Below are 27,606 nucleotides of genomic sequence, written 5' to 3' on the forward strand. Positions count from 1 at the left end.
ATTGCATTTAATATAATTGCAAAAAATTTAGTGTTATATATTATTAGATTAATATTTAATTTCATTTTAATTTTTTTCGGCATTTATAATTAAACATTTATAATAACTTCAACTATACAAACATTTTCTTTTTAATTTATTGTATAAGCACGTACGTAATATTTTCTGAATTAGGAAACAAAATTACTCACCAATACACGTTTTGCTCTTATTGTTAGTTACATTGTTTTCTCTTTACCATATTTTTCTTTAAGATCAGAAGTTGAAATGCACGAACACAAGTGGATACCATCCGCTTAGAATATTTAACGTATAATTACTATCGTTCTTTTGTTCATTTAATAATTTTTACGATGGATAGGAAACTCAGTGAACATTTGTTTCTCGTCAATATAATTGCGTTGCTGAAGAAAGACAAGGTCCACGCGGTTGCAAAAAAAAGCTGATGTAAAGCAAGCTGTTTTTTCCTGTTACTTCAGCTGTATGTACGTAATCTTCGATATTTCCCGGTGGAAATATCATTATCAGACTGTCCATAGAATTATAATAGGCTTATGCAATGAGTTTTGTCTCTGCTTATCGCCATAAAACGCGACATATAATAGCGATTGATCCAGGTTCACTCGAGTGGGGATGTAACGTGTGGGGATAAACTTGACGAAACGGACAATGCACTCTCATTTCCTTCTCAAGTATCTCTAAAGTATCCAATAAATGTGTACACGTTGATTTTCATTTCCTGACGTACCAAAAACTATCGGCAAATGGTAATCACAAGTACTGTCAGCCCGGTGCTGAAAATTGGCCTTCAATGTCTTGGTGTTTGGCCGAATGTCCCGTATTCTGCTATTTATTGGTTGAGTTTTATGTTAAGCACATTGATTATGCAGTACTTCCAGTATTGGTACATTCTTGAACACCTGAAGTTCAGCGAGCTCTCGAATCTCATTGACGCTTTAACTGTGACTTTAGATTACAGTTTGACATTTTTTAAATTGATTGGTCTGTGGATACATCGACGGTAAGTTGTTCTATTATACTATGCAATGGTTTAACTTTGAACAATTGCTGTGACCAAAAAGTAAGATTTTCCAGTTTCTCAATACATTACTTATTCGATTTATCTAATAAATTGATTTAATATCATTATCAAAACTGTAACTAAAATATCGAGATGTGAAATGCTGATGATCAGTCAAAATAAAGTGTAATCTAGATATTTGAAGTATTTGATTAAGATAAAATATCTAATTAAAATAACATATATTGCAGAGTATTTCATCAAATCCTAACTGATATGGATAATGATTGGCGCGAATGTGTCAATTCTGATCAGTATTTGTATATAATGACTATTAATGCTAATATATCGCATTTCTTTTCTAACACTATATTGAGCGTTGTTACAACTGCTACAGTATTATATCTCTTAGGCGACTACGTAATTCAGTATATGTTTATAACAGAAGATTACAACATCACTTTACGGCAGCTTCCCATAAAGATACAATTTCCTTTCGAAACTCAACAATCGCCAATATTCGAGTTTCTCGTTGTAACAATATTTTTACATGTGATGTTACATGTCTGCATGCTCTGTTTAATAAATGGATTAATTTTTACTTTGGTATATAACTTTTATATTTTATATCTACACAATTTTATTTATATTTTAAACTTTCTTAATAATTTTTATGAAATAAACCAATTTGACGAGTAATCATAATTATGGACACTCTTTATGGATGTTGCATTATAATTTTATATTATGTATAAATTTGTAAAATTTTATTATGCATAGTTATATTACTGCCTAAGAAATTTTTTAAAACTATTATCGCCAATTTTTAAAAAAAGTTAGAAACAAATTAAAAAAATAAAATTTTTTAAATAAATTGCATAAAAGTGTTGTACTTTGTATCACTCTATTGTGAGAATATTCTTTGCAGTAGAAATATTTTCATATCTCTTTTTTTATCTTTTTGCATCTCAATATAATTATGATTTTTAGAAAATTTTAGTTTATTTTAGGTGCTACATGTAAGCGGGCAAATGGATATAATGTGTCATGAGTTTAACAGAATTTCTAAAGATATCCTTCTTCATAAATCTTCTGCGTCTTTATTTGGAATGGTGATCGAAAAACACAACAGAATTATATCATTTTGCGAGAATATCAAGACACTCTTTTCTTTCATAGCATTGATGCAAGTTGTTTGGAATACTTTAGTTATTTGCTGTTTAGGATTTTGCATCATAATTGTAAGTACTGTGATAATGTGTATAAATGTACAATAATTAATATTGTGTATATATATATATATATATTTTTTTTTTTTTTAATTGTTTACTAGTCTTTTCATAACAAAACCGGTATTTTCGTGTTAGTAAAACCTGTTCTTGCTTATATTGCCGTAATGACTGAAGCCTTTATTGTTTGTTTTGCCGGAGAACACCTTAGCCTCAAAGTAAGTATTTAATTAAGTATTTAACAAATAATTAATTGTAAATATAAGATTTTTTAACATTTATGCATTATTTATATTATTATAATTAATGACATAATCTTTATGTCATTAATTATAATAATATAATGATAAAAATATGTAATATTGTTTTCTAGTATAATATTTTAATATATTTTGTTGCATAAAATATTATGTATAATAGTTATGTAAGTTGTTAAAAAAAATATGTTTTTTTTTAAATATTTATTTGATAAATTATAAACGTTTACATATTTGTTATAATAAATAATCTCTGAAATTGTAAAATATATTATTAATCTTTTTATCAGAAATATGTTATATTTTTAAAATATAATAATAAAACAAAATTTTCTAATTTTATCTGTTTTTATCACTTTTTTTCTTTTATATATTTTTGTTATTTTTTTAATATAATTTTATAATTTTATAATCATTATAATATTTTGCTAATGTAAGTAACAGTATTAGAAAATATTTTATATGTCAAATAAGTGATACAAATAAGTGAGAAAACTTTGCATTTAACACTATTTGATTTTAGAGCGAATTAATTACTAATGCAATATACGAATTGCTGTGGTACGATATGTCGCCACGTTACGGTAAAATTATATTATTCATAATAATGAGATCTCAGAAGCGGCTAACAATTACGGCAGGGAAAATGATGATTATGTCATTTGAAACTTTTACGAATGTAATATTGAAAACTTTTTGAACGTATTATAAGGCATAATTTTATTTTGCTTATAATCAACTGCTACATGTGTTCTTCATGTTTAAATGTAATTTGTAAACTGAATTTGATATTTCTATATTTCTGCTTTTTTAGATCATGAAGGCGTCAGTATCGTATATGTCCGTCCTAAATGCTCTGTATTGATTGAACGTGTTATGAATTCGATAATAATGTAATTAATGTAAGCCGACAAGTAAAAAAATATGGACAATGGATTTAATTTTAAATTATTATTAACAAATTATTAAATGTCATTTATTAATTGTTAATAAATTACATAAATTAAAATTATGTTTAATAAAAAGTAGTTAATACAAATGCAAATGATTTTTGCCATGATGATTGTTTCCATGTACTATTGTTACTACGTTGTGCATGCACTTGAAAGAAAATTATTGCGCAATACATGGGGAATTTTTGGACATTGACCTTTCATTGAAGAATCGTGAACTCGATCTATACATATTTTACGTTGTGTTGCGTGGGTATAGACATGTTTACAACTAAATGTTTATACCATCTCCAATTAAAAACTTTTTACTTTTGAAATTCCTTTCCCGAGCAAGTTTTTCCACATTTCCAGAACCATTAAGAGCAATTATTCTTTATCACATTTTAGAGTTCTGCTGTGTCCCCCTCATATTATTTCTTTAAAAACCAGAGGATGAGCTGCACGAATGTAATTTAGTTCCGGTCGCTTAGAATACTTAATTACATAATTATCGTCGTTCTGTTGTGCGTTTAACGATTTTTGCGACGTATGTACAGTGGACATTTGTTTCTTTTCGATGAAATTACGTTGCCAAGAGACGAGTTTGTAAAAAAGAAACATCAATTACACATCAAATTACTCATTGAGCATTTAAGTCCGATATCTTTGTTACAAGTATTATGTGTTATTAGACTGTTAACAGAACTATAGGATGTTCATAGAAATATGGTGAGCTCTATCTCGATTTGCTATTGCACTATATTGTACAAAACATAATAGCGATTCATAGTCAGCCGAGTGGGGATGCGTTGTGTGGGGCTGCATATGAGGAAACTGTCAGTTATTTCTCAAACTGGCGTGCGGACACTGCTCTTCATTTCTTCGCGATCTCAGTACTGTTCTTGAATAATAGTCACGAGTACTGTCAGTTCGGTACTGAAGAACGGGCTCCAATTGCTTGGTGTATGGCCGGGTGTGTCGTGTTCCATTTCATTGGCTAATTTATGTATTTAGCTTGTTGTTAGTGATTCTACAGTATTTTCAATATCGATACATATTCGAGCACTTCAAGATCAGTTTTCGAATCTCGTCAATAGCTTACTCGTGGTTTTAGATTGCACCTTGACGATTTGTAATGTAACTTTGTTTAAAGTAACTAATTTTTGCAGATACATCGTTAGGAAGTTGTACCGTTTCAAACGTTAGTTTCCATTTTCGCTCTGTTTGGAACACAAAATTATATATTAGTTTCTTTATATGTGTTATTGATCAGATCTACAAAAACTGTATTCTATTTTAATACTTTATAATTCTAAATCTTAATTTTAGTAAAAATTTGTAGAATCTTGACAGTGTTATTTCTGTTTCAATTTATATATTTACATATATATATTTTAGGTGCTTCACGTAAGTGGACAAATCGATACATTATGTTAAGAATTTAAGATTATTTCTAGATAAACTTCCTCATGACACTTTTATATTTACATTAAGTGATTAAAATACACAACAAAATTTTTTGTTTTTAATTTTTCTATATTTTTTGTTTTTATCTCAATACATTTTCAGATAAATTGCATTAATATAATAAAAACAAAAGTTGTTTGCAGTTAATTTAGTATCATAATCGTGAGTTCTGCAGTAAATGTGTTATAATCAACATTGCATATGTTAATTTATTCGGTCTTGTTTATTGAAATCGTTTCATAATGAGGTCAGTATATAATAATAAAAACTGTTTTTACTTATCTTGCTCTGATAATGGAATAGCTTTCATTTTATACTCCGCCAAAGACTATCTTGTCCTGAAGGTAGTAAGTATTTAGAAATTATTAAACGTATAAAAAAATTAATTATAGAGCGGTGGAGTCATGCGCAGTAAAATGCATAAAAATAATTTGTATATTTATTAATTATTTGAAATGTATTAGTATATTTTGGCTCTTCCTTCGAGCCATCTTCAATAATGTATTGATGGTGTAGCAATATAAATATACTATTACTGATCCAGAGGAGAAAAACTCCCTTTTAAAAGAAATGTCGGAATACGTTGAAATATAGGATATTGTGCGGTTTCATGTGAGAGTGATCGTACGTCGCGAGTTTGAACCTACATATTTCATATATACAGTTTTTTCATAATCTTTCAAGTATCTTAATCTACAAGTAGTTACACTTTAGATTCTATTGTTTATTATATATTTACTTCTGTTATGTACTATAATTGATACAACAGTATTTAGTTATGATGCTATTCTCGGTGGTATAGTGGTAGTAATAACGGGAGTATATGGGACTATCAATTCCATTATGAACTACTAGAATACCACTGAGGACTACTAGAGAATAGCATTATAACTAAATACAATGGTATTTAGTTATGATGCTATTCATGAATAGCACGACGGTAGTAAATTGGTTTCAGACGACATGTATTAGAATTGGCGAATGTGACATAAGCCCTGCCATAAGATCAATTATTACACATATGTGTATGTAAGTATTAAACTTAGTTTTCGCCGTTTTTTTCTTGCTTGAAAAACATTATTTTAATGAGAAATAATGTTATTTTGCATAAATAATTTTGCATTTACTCACATTATTTATATAAAAAATTGAAATTTTTGTTATTATTTTTAAAATTTTATGCTTTTATCTTCGATGACAAACAATCATATCTGTCTTGCTTTAATTTCTTTCAGCTTTTTTATTTTTGTCATAAAAATTATGAAAATCTTTACCATTTATACAAACAAGAAGGTTATTTATACAATATTCGATTGAATAAAGAAAAATAATTAAAAGTATTATTTTATTATTATGAATATCTCTTATTTCTCTTTTGCATTATTTTTAGGGTAAATCAATCTTTGATGCAGCATATTATATTGTAATTGCAATTTATGTTAAATCAGAAGAAAGTTATAACATTCGTAATATTGAGATCTCAAATAACTAATGATCACGACAGAGAGAGTCACAAATTCATCTTTGAAAATTTTCATCTGTAAATTTTCAAAATACTTTTCTTGATAGTTACATAAAATCTTTGTACTCAATAAAAATATGTCCGCATATATTTTTATAAATTTAATAATATTTATCAATTTTCTTAATATTTTTTTAAATCAGAACAAATAGTGATTTATTAATATTGCAGTGTTCTTAGTGAAATGTTAATGTAGAGAAACTATTGTTAATATAATTAAGCTATTTTAGATAAACTCATAGATAGATTAAAATTTTGTATTGTTTTAAAATGTTTAAAGCACATCCTGGAATTATATTTAACTTAATTAATTTACATAATCTACTTATTTAATTTATTTAAATCCACTTTCTTATATATATATTTCTGTTTTGCTTATTTTTAATTTGTATATTAAAATTGTATTCTTACCAAAAAGAAAGAGAAAAAGAACGTGAGAAATGTACAAGCTTTTCATTGCGCTGATCGTATTGAATATCAAGACATTATCCGAAGATCTAAGTATATCCAATTTACGTCTGCACATCTTGTTTGTGTTTGTAATGAAGCTTCTGTAATACGTCCAGTACTTCAATTTTTGTTTTCCCTGCACACATTGAGTTCTGCAAAAATTTAATATTTACGTTATTAGAGAAGGAAATTACTTGTCATTATACTGTCTTCTCCCTCTCTCTATTCGAGTTTATTAATATATCAGAGGGATATATGATGCTTCTTCCTCTCTTGTCTCCTTAAAAACTCATGATCGATGCCACGAATACAATTCATTTCCGTCGCCAGGAATATTCAAAACACATGAACTTTTAAACTGTTCTACGTTTCACGATTATCGCAATATCTAAAAAAAAAAATGATGCACATCCGCTTCTTTTTTTTTCAATAGCACTGCGTTATTAGTGGGAAGAGATGGTTGAATGCACAATTTTTTGTTATGTGTACCTCATGGTCAAGGTATACATTATAAGACCGTCGAAGGAATATTGGATGTTCGTACAATTCTACTTCAAATTGCTGTTATACTACATAAAGCATAATAGCGATTGATCTATATTCACGTGAGTGGGGGTGAGCGTATTGCGCTCGCGTGGGGAGCTTGGAGAAACCGTTAATGCCCTGTCAGTTCTTACTCATAGTCATCACAGCGAACAAATGTGTTGATCTTCATATTCTCGAGTTTTCCAAATTACTAACGAATGATAGCCAGGAGTACTGTCAGTCCGGCGCTGAAAATCGGCCTTCGGTTGCTTGGCGTATGGCCGGGTTTAGCGCATTCTACCGTTTACTTGCTGATTTTTATGTCGAGTATACTAATCATACAATATTTTCAATATTTATACGTACTTGAACACTTCGAGATCAGCGAGCTTTCGAATCTCGTCGATGGCTTGTCCTTGACTTTAGATTACAGTTTGTCGTTTCTCAAATTGTCCAGTCTATGGATACATCGTCGGTAAGCCACCACATCGTGCGTGCGTGTGCGTGTGCGTGTGCGTGTGCGTGTGCGTGTGCGTGTGCGTGTGCGTGTGCGTGTGCGTGTGCGTGTGCGTGTGCGTGTGCGTGTGCGTGCGTGCGTGCGTGCGTGCGTGTGCGTGCGTGCGTGCGTGCGTGCGTGTGCGTGCGTGCGTGCTGTGTGTGTGTGTGTGTGTGTGTGTGTGTGTGTGTGTGTGTAATGTCAACTTCGTATTAAATCATTCTCTTGAAGTACAAAATCTTTTACTTACCTGTCTTTGCGAACATAATATGTTTATTAAACATTTATTGAAGTGTTTGACAGACGTTCGAAAAGTGTTGTATGCTTTCAAAATGTTTACAAATGTTTAGAGAATGTTTTATTAAAAGTGTTTTATGTTTTGAGAATATTGCAAATGTTCAAAGAATGTTTTGTCTCTATCAGGCAGTCGTGAACATCTCATAAACATTTCAATAAATGTTTTAGAACTTTAATTATACTCTTAAGCAAATATCTTATGCTAGAGTGATATTTGACTCGAGCTTTTCCAACTGAAATAATGATTAATACTACAGCTATCCATATTACAAATCATCCGTTTCGCGTCACAAAAATAATGTTTGTATTGGATACCTAACAAATTGAATTATATTTTGTAGAGTTTTTCATACAATCCTGACTGCTATGGACGACGACTGGCGCAAATGCATCAACATGGATCAGCATTTGACTATGATGACAGTTAAAGCTAATATATCTCATTTTTATTCTAACGCTATGTTGAGTTTTAACGGAGTTGCCGCAGTACTTTACGTTTTGAGCGATTACGTAATTCGTTTTGTATATTCAAGCAAAGATTACAACAATACCTTGCGACAACTTCCCATCAAGGTGCTACTTCCCTTTGAAACTGAGCAATCGCCAATATTTGAGATATTGGTCGTAATTCTATTTCTACATGTAATATTAATCTCGCTTACAGTCGCCGCTATAAATGGATTAATTTTTACTTTGGTAAATCTCGTATTTCATACTTGTTTTTTTTATTTTTTTATTTTATTAAAGCTGTTCGATAAGCAAGTTTGCGATTCGATTTAAAATATGTTATTGAATAATCATTTCACTTTTTATTATTTGTAAAATTTTCTTGTATGAAGTTTTTGTATGGACAGCTTCAATGCACCAGTGAACATTAAAGATGTTATACATTGATCTAATTCAAGTGTGAAAGTGAAATACAAATATATCGAATAATAAAATATTTACATATTTCATCAGACGGAACAATAAAATATATTGTAGATATCGTAATTAAACTCGTTTATACAGAATATCCTGAGATTAAATGTCAAAACGAATGTAAGGGCCGATAAACTATAAAAAAAAATTCTTTAGAGATTTGTTCGTTTTTGTTGAGTTTTAGAGAAAACTGTAAATAACGAAAAATTTGTTTATTTAAATTTTTTATCAGAGCCATATTTTTTATTCAAAAGATTAAATTCAATCAGATTCTTTGAAGAACTATTTTTTTTAATTATTAAGAAGACATCCTCCTGTAGCAATGGATCAAAATGTGGATCAAAACGGTTTCATCTTGATGTGGTTCTAGCTCATTCTGGCTGTATGAAATTATTCACAGTAATGAATTTTTAGACATGAAAGAGCTATATCTTTGTCAGCCTAATTATTCTATCTAATATCATTTAAATTTCTTATGATATAAAATATGGCCTTGAGTAAAAAAATTCGCATAAACAAATTTTTATTTTTTGTGATTTTTTTCTAAAACGAAGTAAAAACGAATAATTCTCAGAAGGACATTTTTCCTAGTTTATCCATCCTAACACTGTATATGTCTGAAATTTTTTTAACTTTGGAACACTGTATATTTATATTAACTACATGTCTTTACATTATATTAACTACATGTCTTTACATTGTTTACTACAGCTATAATATGCACCAGCGTGCACTAGTGCATTCAATTCGTTATATGTGACACTGCAACATTACTATACACTTTATTTTAACATAAAAATCAATATCACTTTTGGAAAAAAAAGATATATTATTTGAACAATTAAATATATCATGAAATTGAATAATTTAAAATTCTATTGCACCAAAAATATTTTTTAAAATAAAAATATCTTTTATACATAATGCTTGGAATCTTTGCAGCAGTTTGAGTACATTTTAGGTGCTTCATGTAAGCGGGCAAATCGATATAATATGTCAAGAGTTCAGAAACATTTCTAAGAATGCTTTCTCCTATCGATCTTCCGCATTTAATTTAGGAATGCTGATCGAAAGGCATAATAAAGTCTATGCATTTTCCGAGAACATCGAAAAGCTCTTTTCCTTTATTGCATTGATGCAAGTTGTTTGCAAAACTTTAGTCATTTGCTGTCTAGGATTTATTATTATAATTGTAAGTATTACTATAAGAGCATTACATGATTAGTATTGTGTATTATATATTTCTCTTTATTATGTGCATTGAAACAGTCTGTTCATAATGAAACCGATGTCTTCGTGTTTACAAAAGCTATTTTAGCTTACTTTGCCGTAATGATAGAATGCTTCATCATTTGCTTTGCTGGAGAATATCTTAGTCTTAAGGTCAGTAAATATAATATTGTGTGCAGTCATGTAATATTAAGATTTTTAAAAATGCACATTTCTTTCATATAAATCCGCATTTATTTTACATGACAAACATTTTTTTATTTCAATTTTTTAAATAATAAGATTAGAATGTAGTAGACTAGAAGAAAGCTCTTCTTTCAGATAAAAGAATTGTTTGGATTGAAAGAAGAAAACACTGCCGTGTTATTTTTGACATAATTTACATTATTTTTAGAGTAAATTGATCGCTGATGCAGCGTACGAATCATTGTGGTACGATATGCCGCCGAATCAGGGTAAAATTATATCATTCATGATAATGAGATCCCAGAGGCGACTGTCGATCACCGCAGGGAAAATGATGGATATGTCATTCGAAGCTTTGACGAATGTAATCTTTCGCAACCTCTTTGACGATTAATTATTAAATAAAAACTTTATCTTGCTTACAATTAATTTTAGCATTTGTTACGCTATGTGTGTCCTTTATGTGTAAACATATATTAAAATTAATTTTTTAATTTCCATTTGTTTAGATCATGAAGGCATCGGCGTCATACGTATCTGTCTTGCATGCGATGTATTGATACCAGAAATGCAATAGTGATAATTCAAAGTGATCATTTAGAAACTGTTAATTATTTAAAGAAATTAATCATTAAACTGTTGTTAATGACTTAGTACTTGTTACTTAAATCTTTATACTCAGAGTAACTTCTAAAACTCTTACAAATTACGCAATTTTAAATAATATTTAGATTCAAATTGCAAAGATTTGCATTGTTTATTTGTTGTATAGTTGTATAGTTATGACTATTTATACATATAACTTTACATTGAGTTCCTCCGTTATTGAACAATTCTCAAATATATTTTGTTGCTTGTAGTTGTAATGAGATTTCTGTACGTTTTATTGAAGTCTTTCTACTTCGAAAGTCTATTGCAGTTCGTATTCTACTACATAATTTTGGTACAATTACAGGACACATCCAAGCGGATAATAAGCTATTCCGAATTATTGTGAGATTATGCAGCACATAACTGGGATTGATTGATTGATGTTCGAGTGAGGATATAGCATATCGATCGTTTGAGAATCGCTGGGTAATTTCAGTGTATTAAGCAGATTAACTCATACAAATGCACGATACCGATCTTCGTACACTCGTGTATCAGATGTTGCTAACGTGCAATGTAATTCCGAGTTGCCTCATTCACGCGTCTTTTGATAATGAGTTTCGAGTTGCAGAATGGTAATCGTTAATGCCGCAAGTCCACCGCTCAAAATAGACCGTATACTGTTTGACAGTAAGCTAATTAAATGTTCTAGTGTGGCCAAATGTTGCTGTACATCAGTACTAAAATGTCTGATCAATTTAAGTTCTAAATAACGACGGGTTTTACAAAATTCTGACAACGATGGAGGACGATTGGCACGAATACAATAATACCGTTGGGCATTTAATCCAAAACTAATACAGTACTGACCAAAATTATATCACCTTTCGATTCTTAAAGCATAACTTTTATCGAAGTGTATCGAATGCACTCAAAATTTTATAGTAAACACTTAATGAAACCTTGTGCATAAAGTGCAATGAGATTTGACAATATGTACTATGATCTTCGAACCTTTATTAATTTTTTTATAGTCGCACTTTTGTGCTTTCTTTGTTTTTTGTGTTGCAATCATTGTTTTTACCAACACAACCTAGTTTTAGCAGTTAGATTTAATATTTCACATTATTTATACTTGTTATGACTCAAAATTAATTATGATTAAAATTTTACATATTTTGAAAATTTCAAATAAAAATAATTTTTTTACAAGTTGCTGTTTTCATTATTTGATAAAAAGTTATTACTTACGTAAGTTATGCTTACCATCCAAATATATTTAATAGAGATTCGTGCCCTTTAAAACAAGTTGTGCTTTAAAAAAAGAATTGAAAGGTGATGTAATTTTGGCCGATACTGTATTTCACGTTTTTACTCCTATGCTACATTGAGTATCAATGTGTCATTCGCAATATTGTACTCGGTACTATATGTTTCCCGAACTTGATGGAAAAACATAATAACACATCATGACAGCTTCCTATTAAACTAGAAATTCACTTTGAAATTGAAATCTTTTAAACTCTTGTTGCTCATATGCTAAAAATAAAAAAAATACGATAGCGATAATTAAAAATAGTGTAATTAATTCAGAAAAGTTTTACATTCACAAAACTTGTTTTTCAAAAATTATTTTATCTATTAAGTTTGTTGACGTAAAGTTATTATATTTAATATCGTTCTTAATTTTTAAATTATATTAATCAAAATTAATCAAAATAAAAATAATTTTAATGTTTGTTTGTATTATATGATAGACAAAGATTTTACAATATATTACTAGCGGAAAATAATTCACATTTTTGAATCGTGCCCCTTACGCATTTCTATCGTTAAATTCTTGTCACTACACGCATCGTGTTTCTTGCCTCTATTTTTCTTTTCATTTACCGCGAGCCTTCTTCGTCAATTTCAATTGTTTCTTTTCGACGATATTACAGACAATACAACCATTATAGACATGCGTAAACGTATGTCCAAAGAAAAATCTACATTTTTAAAGAAAATTATTTGCTTGCGCAAAGGGAAGCCTATTGATCGTTTGTTGCCCTCGAAATTACAATCTTTGAATAGCCAATGCTTGAGTTGTTCAACGTGTAATTATGGTTGATCGATGGCTGTTCCCGCTTTTGTCGTCCCCTCCGCGGTCGGTCAGTTTTCTTATCATCATTACGCGACGTACAATAGATCAATCGTCATACAAATTTCACGCGTGACATCGCTCATATGAATGACGGACGATTTGGGTAAATAAATCATCATAAATAAGTTATCGCCATCTTGAGAAATGACTATAACATGCGCGTGATGTTTTTCGATCGAAATAATTTTTCGATTTATCGATTGGCACGTGGCTGATCTTTTGCTGAATATTTTCTATTTATTAACATAATGTTAATTATGATAGTACTTTAATGTAAACACACGTTGAGAAGAAAAGATGTTAAATTGACTAAATTTTTTAATTTAATCAAATTTTTTCAGTTCAAGTATTTATGTATTTAATTCAAATACATAAAATATTCGAGCTTTAATTCAAGCATTATATTTAACTTAATTACATAAATACTTGGATCAAAGAAATTTAATTAAGTTAAAAATTATAGTCAAGTTAACAACTTTTTTCAGTGTAAAAAAAATGATTTCGCTGAACTAATGTAACTCTGGCCAATTAAGGATTTATGTCGTAGTACTCATAGAAAATGGAAAGAGTGGAAGTAATTTGTTATCACTATGTTATATCCTTTCATGTTATATTAGGTTTGGAAAATTTGTTTCAATTTTTTTGAATTTATAATGTGTAATATGTATCACTTTATTCAAAATGTCCATTTCCCAGGTAGCTGCATGATGCCCTTGCTTCAAAAAGGTTTCTTACTGGCGAGATGAATTTTGAAGGCTTCCAAAGACTCAAATTTTTTGTTCTGAAAAAAATTTTTCTAAAAGAGAAATAGATAATAGTCAGACAATATCAGGACAAGAAAAGATGAGAAATATGGAGGATGAGAAAGAAGTCCAGCCAAGCTGGGGCTTCATCCAAAGAAAGTTCTTCTAAGCATTTAGGATTTTAATGGCGTGGTGTACTCTTCAACCGAACAAGATCATCAATGCGACGAAGTAAAACTTCCAGCTGGACAAAGTAGACTACCATTATAGGAAACGCACTGAACTGATCAATAGACGTGGAATTGTCGTTCACCATGATAACACTGCATCTCACATCGCGATGTACATCCATAAGAAACTACTGGACTTTGAATGGGACATCCTTCCTGATACTCCGTATTCTTCCAACTGCCCCATCTAATTACTACCTATCTCTCTCTTAAAAAAATTTTCTTTGAAAAACAAAAAGTTCGAGCATTTGAAAGTCTTCAAAATTCACTTCTTCGTCATTAAGAAATCTTTGATGCAAAGATATCATGCAGCTACTCGAGAAATAGACATTGAACAAAGCGGTACATATTACATCTTAAATTTACATAGAAGATTTAAAACAAATTTTCCAAACTTAATATAACATAAAAGGATATAACATAATGCGAGCAAATTATCTTCACTCCTTCGATTAGCCAAGGTCATTGTACATGTGCAAGATCAAACATATTTGCTTCAATAAAATTACTTTTTGAAAAAAATATTACGTATCCTGAACTTAGACAGAGAATTTATATAAAGAAGACTTGAAACAAACTTTTCGAACAACCTAATATTAATTTTGTATTGTAGTTTCAGTTACTGTTAATATTAACAAAACCATTGGTGAACATGATAGGAGAATTTCTATCCATCTGAAACAAACAAATCAACAAAATTTTTTATTGATTATATTTATTATATAAATATTGCTATCATCTGTATCAGAATCGTTATTACTTGAAATTTTTGTTTCTTTTATCAAAAAAAGAAACACACAAAACTTTTTAAAAAATTAGAACTTTGATATTTGTAGAACTACAATCTTAATCTAATTTTTTTATTTTATTAGATGTACAAATGAATAATCCAAGTTTCTTAAGCAAAAAGTTAAAAAATAAATTTAAATTGAGATAATGGTCAGTGTATAAATAATATTTTTTTGCAACAAATTGTTTACAATTTTGAAATAGATGAGATTCTAGTGATGCTTTTGGTTAATCAAAACATACATTTTATGTTAAAATATTATTTAAATTAAAAAAAATTAATTTAAAGTTAATTAATATTCCCGCTTTTTTTTAATTATGTTGACATATAACTATTTAAATTGCATATTAAATTTGGTAAAAGATCCAATATAATTTTTAAAAATATTCAATTTATTAGCATAAAAAGTGGCAACAAATAAGCATATTTAACATCTTTATGAATCCCAACAAAAAAAGAGAGAATGTTGCAAGAGCGTGCAAATTGACTTGTTCTTTTCTCAGTGAAGATGTTGCATCGTACGATGTGTACGCACTTTGGTTTAAGCGGTCTAAATGCATTTCAATCTGACTGATGAACAATTCCCCGAAGGACCCGGAAGGGTCTGATCAAAGGCATGATTTATGAACTGTTGAAACTGAATGAAACAATTACTGCGGACTTGTTAACGGACTGCCAACGTTAATTAAACCACTTGAGTCAGAAAACGCTCACGTACTAGTAAAGGAGAATGTTCTGTGAAATTGCTGCATGACAACGCCAAGTTACACGTTCCTTTTAAGACAAAAGACAATGAATCTTGTAGCGCCCGGCATAGCTCTTTCAGATTACTACTTGTGCCGAGCAATGCAACATGTCCGATACGTATTTCTAATTATTGAATGATATCCAAAAATACAACTTTATGTCCAAATTAGCAACTTTATGTCCAAACACAGCATTTTTTCGAGATGGAATTTATAAGCTGTCAGAAAGATGACTTAATGACGAATACTTTGCCTAAAAAATTTGTATTACTTTCTTTTAAAATAAGTCTTAAATTTAAACAAAAGTTTTGATTATTTGTACTAATCTAATGATATAGATAGTGATTTAAAAAGCTTGAAATCTTTTTTATACTTAAATTTTTAATTTTTGTGATATTTTGCGTTGAATATTTCACAAGATTTTGACGATAATAAACCAGGAGAAAATACATTATCAGTCTGCGTATATACCTAAGGATAATTTACGCCAATCTGTCGTGCGCGTCGATGATTTAACATTTTAATGTTCATCAGCGTCTCAGCTGCTGTCTCTGCGCTCTCAGAGGTCTCATTCGGTGTAAGGTCTCATTTCGTAAAGAACGAGGACTCTCGCGGGACCAGATTCGATCTTCCCCTCAAAATGGAATTACCTGTAGTTAATGAAACCTCATATTTAAGATCACGGCAGTATAGCCCAGTTTCTCCACGAATTGTCTTCCTTTCCTTTGGTCGCGATGATCAATTCTCTGGTCATTATGTTGGTGAGTTTCAATTATCTTCTTTGCTTTGCGACGTTTAAAATCATCTTCCAGGTTTCTATGTTAATAAAGACAAGTTATTTTAATTAAGTTTGGAAATTCTTTACGTCAACAGTCAAATTGACATACTACAAATTTTGACACAAATTTGTTGGAAAAACTATCAGAGTTTTTCATTTCTACTAAAGATTTTTAAAAAATTTCTTCTTTTGTATGTCTACTGATTTTTATCTAATTGTATATCTAATTTTTTTATCTAATTCAATATAATCTAAAGTCTCAAAATTTATGACCATTATAATTATAAATTTTATTCGCGATAATAAATATTTCAAATAATTATTTCAATTTAAAAATAAATAAAAATTAATTTCTTTAATTGATTTTATTTTTGTTATAATTTTATTACAATTAATTTTATAATTGTTATTATATAAATCTACTCAACAAATCCCACTAAAATATTGTATAATCATTACAAAACAGTTGATACTTTTATCCACGTTATATAATATTAATGCAGATTTTGATGTGTCATTGCATTGCCGATTTATACTATTCATTTTTACTTTTACAGACACTAAGACTATGTTCACACGCATTTATAACAGCAGTTTGTAAAATTAAGTGCTCGTAGATTTGCCTACTAACGCAGCAATTTATCAAGCAATAAGATCATTCCAATAAAATAAATGTGATACTCTCACGTTATAAGATACTCCCCAACGAAGCAGAAAATGAACGCATTCAATATAATCGCGATGTAAAATACGTAAATGCTTCTTGTTAAAATTTCTGCTCTTTGATTGTTGGAGCTCGTTCACACGCTACACAATATTTTGATCGAATTGCAAAGGAACTTCTCTAACAATCGTTTGAACAGAGCAGTCCGGTTTCACCAATCCGAAAAAACGTTTCGATCGAAATAACATAGCATGAGAATGAGTTCTAACAATCAAAGAGCAGAAATATTAATGAAACGCATTTTCTTATTTTATTATACAATTATACTGGAAGCGTTCGGTTTTCATTTTGTCCGGAAATATCTTAGAGCGCGAGAGTTATCACATTTATTTTATTGGAATAATCTCTTATTTCCTGATAAATCGTTGTGTTAATAAGCAATTTTACGAGCACTTAACTTTACAAACAGCCGTCATATAAATGTATATGTATAAAAATTTTTTCGTAAAGAAAAATATTCGCTCTTGTTCGACGTTTGTAGAACTCGGTTGGTTGTTTTTCAAAGTAAATCGATCGCATACGCCGTCTATGAGTCCGTCTGGTGCAATATGACGCCCAGCCAGTGTCAAACTCTTCTGCTTGTGACTGCGAGGTCGCAAAAGAGATTGACGATCACGGTAGGAAAAGTGATGGATCTTTCTCTGGAAGGATTCAACAGCGTAAGATTCATTCTCATACATACAAAATGCTGCTCGTTGATATTAAACGCGTCTCGAATAAATATCGAAGCAGACTGTGCAAACAATTTATAATGCAAACTATTCAGCGACCTTCGTAACTATGCATGTATATATCAGATATGATACTCACAATGAAAAGTGTCTTTTCGTATACAGGTCACGAAAACTTTTGCCTCGCACATGCGATGTGTTGAGAAATCATGAATGCGAATATCAATAGCAACTATATTTGCTTGTCCACTTGATGAAACCAATCGTAGAAAGATACAGAAAATCGCGCGTAAAGATTACTCTCTAAAATATACTAATGAATTATAACTATGATCGTTAGATACGATAACCAGCGCAGCATATGCGCTTATTCTACACAGAAAGAAATTAGTATGAAGTTAACAATTTATTAGACGTATAAGCAAGTATAAAATTTTGGAAGAGTTTATAGTCTTAAATAGACATAATTTGCTTGCATGAGGAAAACAAATTTTCTTCCAAGAAAATTTGATATTCTTGGAAACAATAAATTGTTGATTTGGTATTATCTTTTTTTTTGTGTGCACACACACACTGAGAAAAAAGTTGGTAGTAATTTCTTTAATTCAAAGTATTTAAATATTTTAAGTCAAGTTAACCACTTTTTTTCTTAGTGTATGCAATATAATTATACACTGTGAGTGCGTAAAAGTTACTTCATAGTAATAAAAATAATACAAAAAAACATAAATTTTTATTCGTGCAAATGAAATGTCCGTTCAAATAATATTTTTAGTTGTACATAATTCTTTTCGATTACACTAAATCTTCGCAACACAAGAAAAGCACAATACAAACGTTGAAACGTATATACAATATTGGCATACGTAATATGTGAACAATTTTCCTCGATCTTATTAAAGAGCATGTGAACGTGATCAAACGATAACTTCATGTTACTTTCTTTTAAACAACAATCTGCGACTTAGATCTTCTCACAAGTCTCTTTCCAGCGCAACACTCCCTTTTCTTTACTCTTGTGCTCCCCAAGTCTTTCAATTCGTCGAGGGTATTGTGCACATGCGTCCGATGGATCTTTCATCTTTTTTTTTTTTTTTTTTTATTAAGCGAATAACTTACCTTCCCCTTCTCATAACGTTCAATATACGTCGCCTCGAATTATGCTCTTTCTTCTTCGTAACCTGTAATCATCGATGAAAATGTAACGTACACTTTTTTTTGTTGCGTTGCATTAGCAAGCATAGCAAGAACACGCATAATTACAATTGATTGATAACGATCGGCGAAGGGGCAACGAATGCATTGTTGCCTCGCGTCGCGACCGGAGTTATAGCTCGTCGAAGCTTAATTTCCGAGTAGCGTCGCTCGCACGGTAATCGTTTCGCCTTTGACGAGAAAACGTTCGCGCTGCGTGGTCCGATCCCGTGCGAGATAATGCGCGCAACTTCCATCAGCACTTCCGTCGAGATCGGCCTCCGCTTCGTCGGAATCTGGCCGGGTTTGCCGTACGGAACAATCACTTGGTCCGCGTACATGACGAGCCTGGTGTTCGCGCTGTACTTTCAGTACGTGTACATCTTCGGCCACTTCGACGTCTACAACATCTCGAATCTCATGGATGCGCTTAGTATCACGCTGTCTTATAGCCTCGGTTTCCTGAAGCTGGCCTCCCTCTGGTCGAACCGCAGGTAGGGACAGTCACCTCGATTTAAAGCGAGCGGGAATTGCGACTTTTATGCAAAATACGCGAGTGATTTTCTACAGGATATTTTATGATATCCTGCTAGCGATGGAGGAGGATTGGAGCAACGTTGACATTTACGACAAACGGGTGTCGTGCATCATGGCGAGTAATGCCAACCTGTCGCGTCGTTGCTCGAACGTGTTAATCAGCATTAACGCTACGGCGGCCCTTTCCTACTCCATGACCAGTCTTCTGCGCTCGGCCGATTTTCAGGAGGATCTGAACGTTAGCTCGAGAGAGTTACCTATAAAAATGGAATTTCCCTTCGAAGTTGACGCGTCTCCCCTCTTCGAGCTTTTAGCGGTCGGCCAGGTTCTTCATGTAGTGTCGATCGCTGCTTTAGTCGCTATGATGAATTGCCTGATCATCACGCTGGTGAGTTCCGCCGGTCACATGAGTGACGCATGGCTCTTTTCAAGATTTATTAGCTTCACGTTTTGCTCGAAATTCGAGCGTTAATCGAAACTAATTGAGTACTGATTTACGTCTTTCTCTTAATTCTGTTTCTTGAATTTGGAATTATTTTTGGAAAAGAATTTTCGCTCATAGCGATTTGCGGAAATTCTTTTTGCGGAATTTGTTAATTGCCACAATTAGGTACTTCACGTAAGCGGGCAGATCGATATTCTTCGTCGAGAATTGTTGACAATGTGCGACAACGGAACTTCGCAGTGCGATTCAATCGTCGCAAGTGTCAAGCTCCTGATTATCCGGCATCAAAGAATAATAACGCTTTCGGACAATATTGAGGAGCTCTATTCCGACATCGCGCTGATGCAGTTCCTGTCGAATACCATTGTCATCTGTTGCATCGGCTTCACCATCATAGGCGTAAGTCGTATCGTTAATTAATAGTACGTTTGGGTAAGTTAATACATTTTTTTTTAAATTAAATTAAGTTAAAGTTAATGGTTTATAAAATTAATTTAGTTACGTTAAAAGTTACATGGACAAAAAACTGACTACATTGTTGGAAAACTTGTGTACTTTTGTAAAAAACTCTGCTGATTAAAGTCTTTGAGTTAAGTAATGGACATATTCATGTGTAAATTTAACACATGTGTTAACTGAACTTAACAGATATAAAATGTAAAATTGTAAAAGTGATTTAAAAAATATATTAAACCATTTTTATAATTTTACATTTTGTCGCTGGTAAATTTTACAAGAAAAAGTATTGATGTTACACTATAACAGAAGTTAGGATAATTGTATTATACTTTTTTATTATTTTTCTGTTAATTTTATCATAAAAATTACGTTAATTGTACACACAAGTAACTTCAAATTACGATTGCATTCCTTTTTGCCGAAATATTGACGCAGTATTACTGTTATTATTTAGCATATCCAGATTATGTTAAATTAACACAAAATTTTGAGTGGACCGTAATGGGACATGTAATTTATATTAAATTTAACACAATTTTTCCAACTGTGTAATTAAAAGTTACGTTAAGAATAAATTAACTTGAGTTAAATTAGAAGTAAATTTTGAAAAACGTTATACATATTAAATTACAAATTCGTAATTTTTTAAAGTGAAATTACTCAAAACAATTATAATATGAATCATTAAACAAACTTAATATTTTATTTGTAAATTAAATTTATATGAAATAATAAAGAAATTTTATTTCTTATATGGAAATGTATTTTCCTTTTACGACTTTCTCTTATACGTAGATAAATTTTTAACTCGGGAAAAAAATTAATAAATTAAAGTTTATGTGTTTTAGAAATAGCTAGTTAAACTTGAAAGTGAAATCATTAAAAGTTAACTAAGTTATGTTAGAAGCTATTAATTTTTTAACATTATCATTTAACTTTTATCTTTTTAACTCGTTATTACCCAATCCTGATTAATAAAATCATTATAGCATCATATTTTAATTTTACACAAAATTTATTATATATCTTTTGAGTTTTCTGCCATCTTTTCCTAGTCCATTGGTAACGAGGGAGCCGTGGTGATGTTGAAATCCGTTATTTTTTACGTCGCCGTAACGTTGGAAGCCTTTATCTTTTGTTTCGCTGGAGAATACCTTAGCGCCAAAGTTCGTATAATATTTTATCTTATACGCGCAATATTGTATTTCACTCTTCGAGAATCACTAGCAATCAATTTTTGAACTTTTTGCGTCTCTTTGCTTCTCGGAATGCTTTGCTGAGCTCTTAATCAGCTTACTATATATCTACATACTTACGACTTTTGTGTTTCTTAAATGCTTGAAAACTCTCGGACGTCGACACTGGATCGGACCTGAAATTGAATTCAGATAAATTGATGAACTTTTTCTTCGACTTTTCACGCTATTCTTTTGTTTTTAGAGCAAATCGATTGGTGATGCAGTGTACGGGGCGCTCTGGTACAACATGACACCTGCCGAGTGTCGAATTCTATCATTTGTGATACTAAGATCGCAGAAGAGATTGACGATCACTGCTGGAAACATCATGGACCTTACTCTAGAAGGATTTACGAGCGTAAGAATATAACAAGATAAAATGCCAAGATGTTTAATGTTCCTTAAGACAAAGTAGAAAATGATACGCGATCTATTATACGAGTGACATTTATCGTCTTATTTTGGGTTAGGTGATGAAAGCATCAGCTTCGTATATGTCGGTGCTGCACGCGATGTATTAAACGAGGCTGTGGATAACAATTACTTGTGCCAAGCGCATCCATCGTGGTTACCGGCGTATTGGACGGACAGTACCAAGTGTAGCATCACTGTTGCAGCGAAAGCCGTTCTAAATAAATATACGGAAAAAGGAATATAAAACAATTATAGCAAAATATAGAAATAAATATATATATATCTATTTATATATATAAATAAATCTTTCAGCAAAACCGTAATAAATCGTTTAGAGGAACTTCCAATTCTTAAAATAAAACGTAAAAGGTATTTTCAAACATTATTTATCTTCTGTATTTTCAATCATTCATATTTTCACTTCGTACCAATGTTACTTGAATTCAAACTTTGCTGAACAATTTCCAATGTTCATTTCTCACAATTCGAAAAGTTACAAACGTTCTAAACAACAAACGCAATTCTTGCGTGCAAAGACCTCAGGTCTCGTCCCTCTTTTTGTGCTGTTCACTCGCTGTCGTGAATAACTTACTCGCTTGTAATAACAACAGGTACATTTGCCGCGAATAATTATTTTTTCCCCCTCGCTATGGACGTCCGATCCGGACATACCAATTTAACTTCCCTCGCCGTGTCGCTCGCGCTCATATTTTCCACGTTTTCACCGTTTTAAAGCGCCCTGATCTAACCGGCCATTATCCTGCACGATCTCCCGAGAGGGTCGCGCGCATCGTTCGCCTGATCGCGCACAGCTCCTGAATTTTTAAGGTTCGAGATAATCCCGGAGACAATGCACTCTCTCCGCTGCCCCTGCTCGCTCTTTTTTTTCCTCATTAGCTATACCCGCACTTATCTTACCCGACTGCTGCAACTGGCCTTATCCGGTAATTCTTCCGCCGCGATGGGAATATCTTGCCGGTACTTCCTATTGGTTCACGTCGACATCGGGGTGGGGGGTTGGGGTGGTGCGCAGCGATACTCCCGTGTTCATCCGCGTTCATCCCCCGTGTTCATCCATGTGTTCAACATCGCTGAGCGAAGTACACGATTGGATTTTCGACGAAATTTCGAAGTTTCAAGGTGGTATCGATGTAAAGAGGCGTCCCGATTGGAAATACCATTCGAAATTAGATCTCCGAAAATGGACCCGAAGACCGATTCGATGATCCCCGATGGCACGGTCAGCCGTTCGATCGAGATCGGTCTCCGCGTGATCGGCGTTTGGCCCGACTCGTCCTACACGGTCCTCCGCCGTGCCTTCTGGATGATCACTCTGGCAATGGCGCAGACCTTTCAGTATCGATATTTCGTCATACACGTCCGCACGGACGACCTGTCGCATCTGATGGATGGTCTGAGCACTACGATGTCCTATAGCCTCCTACTATTGAAACTCACGATATTCTGGATCAAACGACGGTGAGCTCCGCTTATCTATATCGCGAAACAAACGATGTGAATGCAATCTTTTCATGCGTTTCTGAATTGAGTTTAGATTAGTATAATTTTTTTTTTTTTTTTTTTTTTTTTTAGTAAACAAAATATGTGAGGAATTTATTCTCTGCGGAAACATTTATCAATCGAGTAAAAATTAGATTTGCACAATTGCATAATATTTAATCGTCCCGTACATGCGATTTGAAGCACGCGAAGTATATGGAGAAAATAAAAGATTGTCACATTCTCTTTTGATGATCGATTGTAAAAGAGTTCAAAAGGCAAGTCTCCAAGTTTCTCGCAGGATATTCTACGACATCTTGGCGATGATGGCTCGAGATCGGAGCGAGTGCGTGAGCGAATGGGCCGTCGGTTTGATGTCAAAGACGATCGATATCTCGCATCGATCGTCCAACTTGATCATCGGCCTCTATTCGATGTCGGTGTTTCTTTACGGCGCCGGTGTGCTTGTCGCCCATCCTGACGAGCCCGAGGACCAGCTCACGACGATGCCGCCGCGAGAGTTGTTTCTCAAGATGGAGCTACCTTTCGAGTCCAATGCTTCCCCTGCGTACGAACTCGTTATGATCACGCAGTTTTTCCATCAACTTGCGGCAGCCACGATAGTCGGCGTGCTTAACGCCCTAATTGTCTCACTGGTAAGTGAACACGCTGTAAATAAAAAAACAAAGATGACAAGAAACGCTTGCTAAGTTAAAAGAATCTTATTTTCTAGTTTTTAATAGTGCAAATCTCATAGGTATGATAAAACAATAACTGTCTATATTTTTCGTATTTCTCGATTTTTGTTTTTTGAAAAAGAGAGGTGAAAGAAAAATTATTTATTCAAAATATACTTATTAAAAAAAAGAGATCAAGGTGAAAGAAAAATTATTTACTCAAAATATACTTATTAAAAAAAAGAGATCAAACAGATTGGACTCTAATACTAAAGGGCTTATAATTATTTATATATATATATCGCATTAAATGTTTGATTATATTACCTGACGGAGATGAATAATTTGTATAAGTAGCTTACTAGAATAATAAACTCGGATTTCTCGTGTGCCGTGCTGTATTGTTCGCGATAATGAGTATTCCCTATCACTCATGCGATTATTAACTTACTTCACTTATGCGTAATGTGAAAAGTGTTCTGATGAGTCTCATCAATATGTAGAGTATAAGTCTCCACATTTCTTCCGTTAATATCCTCATTTTTTAAAAACAATAAACTAAATCTGATACCGACTAAATTGATACATAATTGTGTCTTTATTTTTTTAAGCTTATATACATTTTTTTACATATATTTAATCTGATAATAAAATAAATTTGTATAATTAATTTATATTAAATAATATAAGATATATTATATATATTTTTGGTATAATATTAACTATTAAATTACGGAAGTTGTTGCTCATATTATAGAACTTTACTTTTAACATTTAATAGATCTTGCTTATTTGCTGTTGATTCTCTCGTTGATAAACCATTGTATTTACATGTTGTTGTTTTTTTCACTGAATGCGGCAATATCAAGAACACACTGCAGGGCGTTGACCGTTATTTTTAGATTCTTCACGTAGGTGGGCAAATCGATATAATGTGTCGAGGGTTGGTAGAAATCTCCTCAGGTGACGACACGTTCGACTTGCAAACCTCAACCATCAAAGCTCTAATACGTCAACATCAGAGGATTATAGCTCTCTCGTCCGACATTGAGAGAGTCTTCTCGTATATAGCTCTGATGCAGTTCCTGTGGAATACTTTAGTCATCTGCTGTCTCGGATTTCTAATTGTGACCGTGAGTAATGCTTCGTAAAGTCAAACGTGCACATAGTTAATACATAAGTACGCACAGTAACATTAAATTAAATGCAATAATATTAAAAATTGCCGTTCATTTGCTCATTTTTACTTTAAACTGTCGGCTTATCATCGATAAGCAATAAAACAAAATGTATCGTACGAGAATATCCAAAATAAATTGAGGGCATTCAACTACGAGTTTTAAGAGCACTCATATTTTGCTCGTCATTCAAACCGTTTAATGTTTGATGTTATTTCCGATCGTGTTACAGTCGATCGGCAGCACGCAGGGATCGACGACGTTGATCAAATCCCTTTTTTTTTATGTCGTCATTACTTTGGAAGCGTTTATATTTTGTTATGCTGGAGAATATCTCAGCGCAAAGGTCAGAATGATGCAGTTACAAATATCATCTTTACAAATTCAATATTTTCTATTCATAATTACCAATAAAGCAACGAAGTTTTTTTGGTTTAATTCTTATAAATAAATATATATGTATGTAATTATATTTATATACATAATGTTTTCTTATAATATCGTGCATATATGTATATAACATTATGTATATGTTTGTATGTATGTATATATATATATGCAATATTTCCATGTTAGTTACCAATTTTGTATAACTTCTTTTTCTTTTATAATTTTATTATTATACAACTCGATCTTTCAATCTTGAAAAGCGTGGATTACTATTCTATAAAAGTGCAGCTTTATTATAGCTCTTGAAAAATACCTTTTCAATGATTACTCAAGATTGAAAGATCGAATTGTATAATAATAAAATTACAAAAGAAAAAGAAGTTATACAAAATTGGTAACTAACATGGAAATATTGCATATATATATATACATACATACATACATATATATAAAGGTATTTTTCAAGAGCTATAATAAAGCTGCACTTTTATAGAATAGTAATCCACGCTTTCCAAGTTTAGTGCTGCACTTCTTTTTATTTGTAATTCTAAATAAACTTTAATGCTCACTCAATTGCAGAGCAGAATGATCGGCGATGCAGCTTACGAAGCGAAGTGGTACAGCTCGCATCCCACGCAGAGTCGTATTTTATTGCTGTTGATTTTGAGATCGCAAAGAAAGTTAACTATTACGATCGGAAAATTTATGGATCTCTCCCTAGAACGTTTCACAACAGTAAGATGCACTTTCAGAACTATGTTTTCCTTTGCTGTATCTGATATAGGTTGTACGTACTTTGAAAGGAAATACAAGTACACGTTGCCAATTTCGAATTCGACTTATGAATTATCAAGAGACAATATATTTTTACAAATAGAGTTTATGCTCAACTTTTTTGCTTTATTACATCCTTATATCAGTTTTGTCGATAAAAGTATATCACATTTTAGTAGCTGCTTTATAAAATACGACAAGTTTTACCTTCTTTCTTCTAGATTATTAAGGCATCAGGGTCTTATGTATCCGTGCTGCATGCTATGTCCTGAAAGCCGTGTATAGTTGAAGAGGCAATGTACCCTCCGTGTTTTATGTAGATATCGTGTTATAAGAAACGCGAATATGTCTCGCAAATTCTAGTAACTCATTAACGTTCCACGAACGCGAATGCCCTCATGTAAGACTACTTCAATACATCTCATTCGATTCGATAATAGCGTTGTACTTTTTTTTATACATAAATGTCTCTATGCGCTGTGCTAATATCCTTCCCTCATCACTGCAAACTTTCATCTCCGCTTTCGGTTTATCCTTATGAGTTTATTTTCTACCATTCCCGTTCTTTGTTTCTTCTTGTCATTTGAAAGTTTTAAGTATTCCACGCACTCGCTTGGTGCTTCACGTGTGCTCGGCGCACGTACGTTTCCCTTGCATTTTTAATGCAAATAACGGATAGCGATCGCGCGGTGCGTACGCGAGGATATATTGAACGTTTTCGTGGCTGCGTCTGCTTTTTTTTTTTTTTGTTGTAATTATCAAGGCATTGTTCTATAGTTTTTACTCGCGACTTTTAAGATAAAAGTAAAGAATATGGCGTGGAATACACGATGAATAATTACTATCTCGTG

The 27,606-nt window shown here is 31.9% G+C and overlaps 5 protein-coding genes and 2 long non-coding RNA genes across 18 annotated transcripts; 4 read left to right on the top strand and 3 right to left on the bottom strand.

The window, feature by feature from the left end:
* The first annotated feature begins 51 nt into the window (after nt 1-51).
* On the top strand, nt 52-3,464 carry LOC105193072 (odorant receptor 13a). Its single transcript, XM_011157402.3, has 6 exons — nt 52-1,021; nt 1,273-1,627; nt 2,032-2,262; nt 2,355-2,468; nt 3,031-3,186; nt 3,322-3,464. Exons 1-6 carry the CDS (start codon nt 765-767, stop codon nt 3,370-3,372), a joined length of 1,164 nt encoding a protein of 387 aa, XP_011155704.2. The 5' UTR covers nt 52-764; the 3' UTR covers nt 3,373-3,464.
* On the bottom strand, nt 3,462-6,973 carry LOC120358871. The gene is made up of 2 exons (XR_005575750.1): nt 6,840-6,973; nt 3,462-5,244 (listed from the first exon to the last, which is right to left on the bottom strand). It is a non-coding gene; the product is annotated as an uncharacterized LOC120358871 (long non-coding RNA).
* Nucleotides 6,974-7,590: 617 nt separating this feature from the next.
* Nucleotides 7,591-11,278, top strand: LOC105193080 (odorant receptor 13a). 2 transcript variants are annotated; one of them, XM_026135506.2, is made up of 6 exons: nt 7,591-7,878; nt 8,538-8,892; nt 10,079-10,309; nt 10,387-10,500; nt 10,742-10,897; nt 11,043-11,278. In XM_026135506.2, the coding sequence occupies exons 1-6, from the start codon at nt 7,622-7,624 to the stop codon at nt 11,091-11,093; spliced, it is 1,164 nt and encodes a 387-aa protein (XP_025991291.2). In that variant the 5' UTR covers nt 7,591-7,621; the 3' UTR covers nt 11,094-11,278. The 2 variants fall into 2 exon arrangements, with proteins under 2 accessions (XP_025991291.2, XP_039310431.1); XM_039454497.1 differs by lacking the exon at nt 11,043-11,278 and having other exon boundaries at nt 10,669-10,869.
* A 3,540-nt stretch (nt 11,279-14,818) lies between these two features.
* LOC120358864 lies at nt 14,819-23,334 on the bottom strand. 5 transcript variants are annotated; one of them, XM_039454508.1, is made up of 4 exons: nt 23,155-23,334; nt 22,367-22,450; nt 21,901-21,956; nt 16,905-19,130 (listed from the first exon to the last, which is right to left on the bottom strand). In XM_039454508.1, the coding sequence occupies exons 1-4, from the start codon at nt 23,295-23,297 to the stop codon at nt 19,108-19,110; spliced, it is 306 nt and encodes a 101-aa protein (XP_039310442.1). In that variant the 5' UTR covers nt 23,298-23,334; the 3' UTR covers nt 16,905-19,107. The 5 variants fall into 5 exon arrangements, 1 of the variants encoding a protein (XP_039310442.1); XR_005575738.1 differs by lacking the exons at nt 22,367-22,450; nt 23,155-23,334 and adding an exon at nt 14,819-14,915 and having other exon boundaries at nt 16,248-19,130; nt 21,901-22,031; XR_005575737.1 differs by lacking the exons at nt 22,367-22,450; nt 23,155-23,334 and having other exon boundaries at nt 16,905-17,919; nt 18,089-19,130; nt 21,901-22,031.
* LOC105193477 (odorant receptor 82a) lies at nt 19,114-22,528 on the top strand. Of its 2 annotated transcripts, XM_011157932.3 has the most exons (6): nt 19,120-19,637; nt 19,714-20,068; nt 20,291-20,524; nt 21,640-21,750; nt 22,025-22,180; nt 22,293-22,528. In XM_011157932.3, exons 1-6 carry the CDS (start codon nt 19,384-19,386, stop codon nt 22,341-22,343), a joined length of 1,161 nt encoding a protein of 386 aa, XP_011156234.2. In that variant the 5' UTR covers nt 19,120-19,383; the 3' UTR covers nt 22,344-22,528. The 2 variants fall into 2 exon arrangements, with proteins under 2 accessions (XP_039310432.1, XP_011156234.2); XM_039454498.1 differs by lacking the exon at nt 21,640-21,750 and having other exon boundaries at nt 19,114-19,637.
* Nucleotides 23,298-27,194, top strand: LOC105193106 (odorant receptor 4). Of its 6 annotated transcripts, none has more exons than XM_011157446.3 (6): nt 23,302-23,715; nt 24,038-24,392; nt 25,316-25,546; nt 25,824-25,937; nt 26,561-26,716; nt 26,977-27,194. In XM_011157446.3, exons 1-6 carry the CDS (start codon nt 23,438-23,440, stop codon nt 27,025-27,027), a joined length of 1,185 nt encoding a protein of 394 aa, XP_011155748.3. In that variant the 5' UTR covers nt 23,302-23,437; the 3' UTR covers nt 27,028-27,194. The 6 variants fall into 6 exon arrangements, with proteins under 6 accessions (XP_039310414.1, XP_011155748.3, XP_039310416.1 ...); XM_039454482.1 differs by having other exon boundaries at nt 26,566-26,716; XM_039454479.1 differs by having other exon boundaries at nt 26,561-27,194.
* LOC120358870 lies at nt 25,160-26,684 on the bottom strand. The gene is made up of 2 exons (XR_005575749.1): nt 26,551-26,684; nt 25,160-25,498 (listed from the first exon to the last, which is right to left on the bottom strand). It is a non-coding gene; the product is annotated as an uncharacterized LOC120358870 (long non-coding RNA).
* Nucleotides 27,195-27,606: the final 412 nt, after the last annotated feature.

The sequence above is a fragment of the Solenopsis invicta genome, chromosome 10 (genome assembly GCF_016802725.1).
Source record: "Solenopsis invicta isolate M01_SB chromosome 10, UNIL_Sinv_3.0, whole genome shotgun sequence".
Classification (NCBI taxonomy): domain Eukaryota; kingdom Metazoa; phylum Arthropoda; class Insecta; order Hymenoptera; family Formicidae; genus Solenopsis; species Solenopsis invicta.

Bases quoted from the DNA above. Each gene is read 5' to 3' on its own strand.
- LOC105193477 (XM_011157932.3), top strand. From the start codon at position 19,384: ATGCGCGCAACTTCCATCAGCACTTCCGTCGAGATCGGCCTCCGCTTC. The intron at 19,638-19,713 runs GTAGGGACAGTC...GATTTTCTACAG, and splicing joins TCCCTCTGGTCGAACCGCAG to GATATTTTATGATATCCTGC. The intron at 20,069-20,290 runs GTGAGTTCCGCC...TGCCACAATTAG, and splicing joins ATTGCCTGATCATCACGCTG to GTACTTCACGTAAGCGGGCA.
- LOC105193080 (XM_026135506.2), top strand. From the start codon at position 7,622: ATGATAGCCAGGAGTACTGTCAGTCCGGCGCTGAAAATCGGCCTTCGG. The intron at 7,879-8,537 runs GTAAGCCACCAC...TATATTTTGTAG, and splicing joins AGTCTATGGATACATCGTCG to AGTTTTTCATACAATCCTGA. The intron at 10,898-11,042 runs GTAATCTTTCGC...CCATTTGTTTAG, and splicing joins CATTCGAAGCTTTGACGAAT to ATCATGAAGGCATCGGCGTC.
- LOC120358864 (XM_039454508.1), bottom strand. From the start codon at position 23,297: ATGAACGCGGATGAACACGGGAGTATCGCTGCGCACCACCCCAACCCC. The intron at 22,451-23,154 runs GTAAGATAAGTG...ATATTTATTTAG, and splicing joins AGGCCAGTTGCAGCAGTCGG to AACGGCTTTCGCTGCAACAG. The intron at 19,131-21,900 runs GTAAGTATGTAG...CGATGATTACAG, and splicing joins ATTTAAGAAACACAAAAGTC to GTTACGAAGAAGAAAGAGCA.
- LOC105193106 (XM_039454479.1), top strand. From the start codon at position 23,438: ATGGACCCGAAGACCGATTCGATGATCCCCGATGGCACGGTCAGCCGT. The intron at 23,716-24,037 runs GTGAGCTCCGCT...AGTTTCTCGCAG, and splicing joins ATATTCTGGATCAAACGACG to GATATTCTACGACATCTTGG. The intron at 25,938-26,560 runs GTCAGAATGATG...ACTCAATTGCAG, and splicing joins GAGAATATCTCAGCGCAAAG to AGCAGAATGATCGGCGATGC.
- LOC105193072 (XM_011157402.3), top strand. From the start codon at position 765: ATGGTAATCACAAGTACTGTCAGCCCGGTGCTGAAAATTGGCCTTCAA. The intron at 2,263-2,354 runs GTAAGTACTGTG...ATTGTTTACTAG, and splicing joins TAGGATTTTGCATCATAATT to TCTTTTCATAACAAAACCGG. The intron at 3,187-3,321 runs GTAATATTGAAA...CTGCTTTTTTAG, and splicing joins CATTTGAAACTTTTACGAAT to ATCATGAAGGCGTCAGTATC.